Consider the following 8,263-nt stretch of genomic DNA (forward strand, 5'->3'; position numbering starts at 1 on the left):
GGGGGGAAGTTTGGCTACCTTAGAGTATAGAATTCAGAACAGTTTTGTGGATTTTTTTCCTGTTTTATCTTTAACGTGTGTATATATAAACTTGTATATACTCCATCAAAATGATTACAGAAAGATAAGTAATAACCCCTGTGTCACAGTGCTAACATCCTAAACTTTGTGTTTCCTTTGGTGGTTCAGTTGCAAGTTATCATTTCAAATATGGGCCAAGGGGCTAATTCATAGTAGGGGCTGAAAGTAATCGTGCCTGTTTGCATGTGGTGCCTCTCTGCTTTCTTTGCACTTGCACAAGTGCTGGTGTGATTCTCACATTTTAGGTCCATGAACAAGGTCTTAAATCACTGGTTTTCTGCAAGTTTGATCCCTAAAATGGCTCATAGCAGGGTTAAATAAATTCTAGACCTAGCCAGATTGAAAGAATGAGCGTTAGGACTGCCCTTTGCAATGACAACTGACTGTTACCTTGTGTCAACTTGTTGCAAATCCTGATTTAGGATCCTGCTGACTATGCCAATTTGTCATGAATGGGTGATTTAGACCACTGTTGAAGGTATCAGCAGAAGTGTTTTTATTGAAATACGGTGTTGTAAAAGTGCAACTTAACAAAGTTCGATGGCAAGGTTTACTCTATTATTATACTGCACAAAGGATATAACAATGATTCAAAGTTACCAAGACAAAATCTTAGTGCACTATAATACAGGGTTATACCTGATATCGATCACTTACCAAAGATTTGCACTTGGTAAAAGGCCTCTCTGCCTTGAGGAGCAAACTTGAGAGGCGTCCCAGCTCAAGGGAACATCACTGCCATGCAGCCAAGCTACCTAGCAGGAAGAGCTCAAAGAAGGTTCACTTAGGCTGTCATATTTATGGGATAAAGTGGTTGGCTCGTAGTCAAATCATGTGTGATGGATAAGGTATGCATGAGACTCCTTGTACCCACAACTTACTTTGTTCCTTGATAAATGAATCTTGGAAAAGCCACCTGCTATTCATGTGTTGATCGCATGATTGGTGATCCAAGCCCATATGCATCGATGCTCACTGTGTCACTCTGCTCCTTTGTGGTTTTTCAGAGAACAGATTGAGGAGTTCTTGGCCCGGCTATGTCTCAGGCCTTTACATCCTTTGGAGCCTGTACCAAACTACCGCTAGTTTGGTCAAGGGGTCAAGCGCATCCGTCACACAACTGTAATGGGAAGCTGTAATAATTTATTCAGAGAGGGCACTTAACAAGTGCTCTCTGCTTTTTTGTCTTGTTTAGTCTTAATGATTTTTTTTAAAGCTTTTTATCTTCTTTATTGCTATGTTTAAGATTCTGCACATCACTTTTAACTGTCCAGGTAATTGGCTATGAAGAGGAACTAACAATACAGAGTTAGAAAAAGTGTGAATCTCAAAATTAGGGCTATAGCTATACTTTTTTCCTTTTTGATTTTTCTTTACATAGCTCTTGTTCATTAAAAGAAGATAAATCAAAAGCCTTACACTATATTATAGATGTAATTTTGAATGAGAAGAGGAAACAAATTAGAAATGTGGTTGTAATAACACAGGCAATTAAATTGTATTTAGACAATGTGCACTAGTATTTTAGTTTTTCAGTATGAAAGAGTGAAAATATTTAATGATTTGCTGTACATGTATGATTTTGCAATTTGTTTGAACATTGGCAGAGTAATTGCAATTTTCAGTTACCACCTAAATGTTTAATTAGATTATTTAGTAAATTCAGGAAATATTAATAGTTGTTAAAATATCTTAGGGTTTGACCTTCATTTGAGATCACATTTAACCTAATATTTATCTTCATTGTCATTTTTTAAGGTTCAATTAAATTTGAAGAATGTAACACATCCAGTGCAGTTGAAGGTGAGTTGTTGTAGCATAGTTATTTGCCTAACAATACTGTGGATAGGATCTGAAACTGAGGAGAGGATATTCACATGTGAATTTGTATAACTTTAAAGTATTCCAATAGACCAAAAAGATGTTTTACTTTCTAGAAACAAACTTCTATGAAAATGAGACCTACAATACATTATAACCCTAATGCATGATGGTCAGAGAATTTAAATGTTTCTTATAAATATACTTTGGCTAAGACCCTTATTTGCAGAGGTTTGGATTTGGTTCACTTATGAATGTGTAACTTAATTTACAAGTGACAAAACATGGCCAAGGCTCTTTCTGTTGTCATGTTAGTTATACCAATTCTAATGCAGTGTTATGGTCGCAAAGCCTTCCTTTGTTGGTGTAGCTTATTTTGCTTAGGGGATTGTTTTAAGTGCTTAAGAACTGTTTTATTTGCATAAGCTATATATTACTTTTGGGACAGAGGAGTGGACAGTATAGCTGTAGCAGCCAACAACTTTTAAGTTGCCAATATTGCAGCTGAGACTCAAAATCTTTTTTGACTGAAGCAGAGAAGATTCACGTTCAGAAACTACTCTTATATTCAATTTGTCATTGTTTTGGGCTTGATAAAGCATAGAAAGGAAATAAATCCCAGACTAGCGTTTGAAAATAATTTTGGAGTGATTTCTGTCTCTATTAAACTAAAAGATATGGCTGAGTTTATAGCTGTGAGAAGTTTTGAGTTATTTCATGCTGAAAATTTCTAAAAGTGAAGAGATTCTTTATGTTTTGTGTAATGTATTTCTGCAAAGGGGAATATAGTGGTTTTTTAATGCTATGCTGAAATTGTCAGTTGTTAAATTATGGAAACCAAATTATTTCCACCACTTTGTTCAAAAGCTTGCTGTAGGTAGTATCTTACATCAAAACAAAACTGTAGGCTATTTGGATCAGATGCTTGCACTCGGTCATTTTGTTTAAAGTTTGACAGTCTACTTTGATTCAGCGAAAATTGGGGAGAGAAGCAGACATGACAGTAAGTCTGATGGAATATTTAAATGTATTTTAATTTTAGTACATTAAATGGGTATGAAAGCAAACTTTAGTACAGTAAAACTATATATATCCTGTGCTAAAAACAGGGAAGAACAGAGAGATGGGAAGCATGATGCCAGACTCGGTAGGAGCCCACATTAGAGCTGGCTACAGCACTGGGAAATCATGAACTCTTCATCAGATGGGAAGCCAAGAGACGTTCTCATTTTTACAGGACTAAGATCCTACTTTTTAGGAGAGACAGGGGCTTGCAGCTACCAGGAACATGCAGGGAAATAAGAACAGGGTGTTGAACTGCAGTAGCTGAGAGAGGCAGGGTTCAGTTTCTGATCCAAGTGCATTGGCTATTCAGGATCAGCTGGAACAATAGCTCCTGTTGAGTTTCTGTGAGTGGAGTCCCTTTCCTCAAAACTGGCAGTGCACCCGTCTTCTATAAAATAAGTGACAGTCTAGCATACCCAGCTTGGAGAGTTGGATGTAAAATGCAGATCAGTTTAATAAAGACATATGTTATTAAAATGTTTTTTAAACCATATTTTAATATTTTTTTTTGTATGAAGCTGATGTAGTTTAACCTTGGTAGGCAACTAAGTCCCAAGAACCCCCTTGCTCACCCCCCTCACAGTGAGAATCAGAAGGGTGAAGGTGAGAAAACTCGTGGGTTGAGATAAAGACAGTTTAATAGGTAGAGCAAAAGCTGCGCATGCAAGCAAAGCAAACCAAGGACTTCATTCCCTGCTTCCCATGGGCAGGCAGGTGTTCAGCCATGCCCAGGAAAGCAGGGCTCCACCGCACGTAACGGTGGCTTGGGAAGACATACGCCATCATTCCGAATGTCCCCCCTTCCTCCTTCTTCCCTGCAGCTTTTATAGCTGAGTGTGATGTCATATGGTCTGGGATACCCCTTAGGTCAGTTGGGGTCAGCTGTCCCGGCTGTGTCCCCTCCCAACTCCTTGCCCACCCCCAGCCCATCGCTGGCGGGGCGGTGTGAGGAGCAGAAAAGGCCTTGACTCTGTGTGAGCACTGCTCAGCAATAGCTAAAACAACCCTGTGTTATCAACACTGTTCCCAGCGCAAATCCAAAACATAGCCCCATGCTAGCTACTCTATAGAGCTTCCACAGCTTCTCTGGGCAACCTGGGCCAGGGGCTCACCACCCACACAGGAGAGAATTTCTTCCTGATATCTAATCTTAATCTCCCCTCTTTCAGAGTAAAACTGTTCCCCCTTGTCCTATGGCTCCACTCCCTGATCAAGAGTTCTGGAGCCCCTTTAGGCACTGGAAGGGGCTCTAAGGTCTCCCCTTTTTCGCCTTCTCTTCTCCAGGCTGAACCCCCCCAACTCTCCCAGCCTGTCCTCCCAGAAGAGGGGCTCCAGCCCTCCCAGCATCTCCGGGGCCTCCTCTGGCCCCGCTCCAACAGCTCTGTGTCCTTCTGCTGTTGGGACCCCCCGAGCTGGAGGCAGCACTGCAGGGGGGTCTCCCCAGAGTGGAGCAGAGGGGCACAATCACCCCCTCGCCCTGCTGACCACGCTGCTGGGGATGCAGCCCGGGATGCCAGTGGTTTGCTGGGCTGCCAGTGCACATTGCCGGCTCATGTTGTGCTTAATTTAACTCTGTCCCAGCCAAAACCAGCATATTGTGTTACTGAACTTAGTTTGTTCTTGTATTCCCTTAGTTTTGCTCCTTACCTACCTCCATAGTTAGATTTTTGTATCACTCATCATGACAGCATTTAAAAGGTATTGCCATTGGTATGCACCAGTCTTTGACATTGCTAAATATATACTCGTCTCTTTAATCTTTAAATTAAAAGTGTTTGTTTCATAGGGATAAAACCACGGAAGAGGAAGCCTTTTGGTTTATCAGGAATAATGAAAAAAGAAAAAGATACTGAGTCTGTGTAAGTATATGTCCAGCTTGAAACCTTGTCTTTTATGAAAATTAGTAAATGTAGGGAGATAAACATTAGCTGATATTTAACAAAAAAATTGATTTATAACAGAAGTTTAGAGGAATGCTATGAATAGGAAAACATCACAGGTATTTAAGATTTTTGTAACTAAGGATTTTAAGGAAATAATATAATTCTATTCATAGTAGTCATGTTTCATTCTTTCCTCTGCATAGGTAAATAGTTCTCCCTTGTTCTGCATTTGAACATTGTAGATAATGTGATTCTCATGTGTACTCCTAACGATATAGTAGCTCTATATGTGGAAAAAGTACTGTATGTCTGTGTTTGCAGAACTGAAGCTTCGGTTATTCTTTTGTTAGAAAGAGTTTTTTGTACTGTATAGAAGAACAGAAAAAAAAATTGAATTCTTTTTCAGTAAATGTGTGCACATTCATTTCTGAAAGACCATAATTCTAACTCATGATTGATGTCCCACCTATACCCTTTGTCATATTCACTGCATGCTCTCTGTCTTAGATGGATTGGTAGCGTTCTATGTATTAGTAATTATGGTTACTATATTTCAATGTATTTTGTTCATAATTTCTAGATGTGTTTTCTCAGTAGAAGTATTTGATATAACAAAAAACAGCTTTCATTTTAACAGAAACTTAGAAATATAGAAATATTATCAGTGGCAACATCTGTATGCATTCTTTTTTAAATTATTTTTTTTAGCCAACCTTGTTTTTTAAATAATGCTGAAAAATTAATGACCTAAGAACTGCAGATGCTAATTATTTGCACATATAAAGTGCCTTATAACTATTTTTCTTTTGGTGTTTGATTTTAATAGTGATATGCTTCTAAACAATGCTTTTTCTTCTCTCTGTCATGATACCATTAGGGTTCCAAGGTGTTATTTTTTTAAGTAATTCTTTTATATTTCTGTTCTTTCTGTGATTTAATCTTCTCTCCACCCTCTCTTCTGTACTTTATTATGCTGAAGTAAATGGTGAGAGAAATGTTGTATATAGTGTGATTTTGGTGAGCAGTAATCTGAGAATACTATTCTGTTACAAAGAAATATTTTTTTCTGATGATGATTTAGTTTAAAATATTTAAATTAAAATGTTATAAATATTTTATGATATTAGTATTTTAAATGGGTTTGGTCCCCTTTTTAAAAGTAATCCATTGTCTCTGGAAAGTTATTTACTACTTTTTTTTTTTTGTGATGCAAAAATGTTTCAGTATCAAATAGCTGCAAAAAAGTATGTCGATCATTTGCCTTGTTTCTTGCATTTTCTTAATAGCAAAGTAGTGATTTTCATAGTATTGACTACTGTTGTATGATTGAGTTCTGTAGCTGTCAGCTTTTCTTGTCCAACAAAAAAATTATTTTGCCACCTCATGTTATTAGCCTGCTTGCAAACCAGGCATCTCCTTCCATCCATTCTTTGGCAGATGATGAAATGTAATCTGCCCCAGCAAAGATTCAGGGCTCTTAATAGTAGTTTTCTGGAGACAGTAAATGCCACTAAGCTCCAAATTAACTCTTGCCAGGTGTATTACTCAATGTACCCTTACTCAGAGATCATGTTTTTCCTTGACCTGTAACCGAAAGAAAATTTTCTCAGACTGAAATTTTCTCAGGGCTGAAAACTGGCTTCTATACTATGTGAAACACTTTGTATGTTTGTCCGCTGGATCTGAATACTTTTCCAAATGCTGTCTTTTCCCAAAGATATGTTATTTAATGTTGAAAGGTAATATGGATGTCTCTTTCTAGAAGAAATTTTGTTTTTCATGGCACAGTGATGTCATCAGAAAATTTAAATCAGCTCAGCCACTATGAAATGCAAAAATTTGACTTGCTTTCAACAAGTTAGCCTAAAACTTAATTTATATTATATTATTTGTTTCTATATTTATACACAATACAAAAATGAATAGATGCTCAGGTCAGAAAGAATGAAGTATGACTGCATGATAGTAGTATGAAATATGACAGTGTTCTCCTGGGGAAACTGGCTGCTCATGGTTTGGACAGGTGTATGCTTCGCTGGGTAAAAAACTGGCTGGATGGCTGTGCCCAAAGAGTGGTGGTGAATGGAGTTAAATCCAGTTGGCGTCCGGTCACAAGTGGTGTTCCCCAGGGCTCAGTGTTGGAGCCAGTTCTGTTTAATATCTTTATCAAGGACCTGGACGAGGGGATCGAGTGCACCCTCAGTAAGTTTGCAGAGGACACCAAGTTGGGTGGAAATGCTGATCTGCTTGAGGATAGGATGGGGATCTGGACAGGCTGGATCAATGGGCCAAGGCCAATGAGATGAGGTTCAACAAGGCTAAATGCCAGGTCCTGCCCTTGGGTCACACCAACCCCATGCTGCAATACAGGCTTGGGGCAGAGTGGCTGGAAAGCTGCCCGGCAGAACAGGACCTGGGGGTCGACAGCCGGCTGAACATGAGCCAGAACTGTGCCCAGGTGGCCAAGAAGGCAAATGGTATCCTGGACTATATCAGGAATAGTGTGGCCAGCAGGACTAGGGAGGTGATTGTCCCCCTGTACTCGGCACTGGTGAGGCCCCACCTCGAGTACTGTGTTCAGTTTTGGGCCCCTCACTACAAGAAAGACATTGAGGTGCTGGAGCATGTCCAGAGAAGGGCAACGGAGCTGGTGAGGGGTCTGGAGCACAAGTCTTATGAGGAGTGGCTGAGGGAACTGGGGTTGTTTAGTCTGGAGAAAAGGAGGCTGAGTGGAAACCTCATTGCTCTCTACAACTACCTGAAAGTAGGGTGTAGTGAGGGGGGTTGATCTCTTCTCCCAAGTAACAAGGGATAGGATGAGAGGATACGGCCTCAAGTTGCGCCAGGGGAGGTTTAGATTGGATATTAGGAAAAATTTCTTCACCAAAAGGTTTGCCAACCACTGGAACAGGCTGCCCAGGGCAGTGGTAGAGTCCCCATCCCTGGAGGTATTTAAAAGCTGAGTAGACGTGGTGCTGAGGGACATGGTTTAGTGGTGGTTTTGGCAGTGTTAGGTTGATGGTTGGACTCAATGATCTTAAAGGTCTCTTCTGACCTAGATGATTCTGATTCGATTCTATTCTACGATTTTATTCTATGATTCTATGATAGTAGTAGGTGACTCTCTTCTGAGAGGTACAGAGGCACCCAGTTGCTGGCCTGACATACTCTCTAGAGGTGTGCTGCTTGCCGGGGTGTTGCGTTAAAGGGGCAAAGTAGTTTGGGCAGAAAATAAAGCCCCTTGCGTTCTAACATTCCTCAACGAGGTGGGAGGCTAGGTGCGGCTAGGTTTAAATTCTGAGTGATGCCCAATTCACCACTATCAGTCCAGGCGCATTTAATATATATTAAACTGTTACGGTTCTGGATACACTAATAGCAGACTGCACCTTCAGCCCAGTCGTGCTCATGAA

General features: G+C 39.9%; 1 protein-coding gene across 1 annotated transcript in view; it reads left to right on the forward strand.

Moving 5' to 3' along the window:
- The window catches only part of LOC104285677 (FCH domain only protein 2-like), a 104,266-nt gene that overhangs the window by 53,766 nt on the left and 42,237 nt on the right, over positions 1–8,263 (forward strand). The window contains exons 9-10 of the mRNA XM_009884154.1: positions 1,840–1,884; positions 4,754–4,826. Coding sequence (XP_009882456.1) covers positions 1,840–1,884; positions 4,754–4,826 — 118 coding nt within the window. The remainder of the gene's footprint in view (positions 1–1,839; positions 1,885–4,753; positions 4,827–8,263) is intronic.

Source organism: Charadrius vociferus, unplaced genomic scaffold (assembly GCF_000708025.1).
Source record: "Charadrius vociferus isolate BGI_N301 unplaced genomic scaffold, ASM70802v2 scaffold874, whole genome shotgun sequence".
NCBI lineage: Eukaryota > Metazoa > Chordata > Aves > Charadriiformes > Charadriidae > Charadrius > Charadrius vociferus.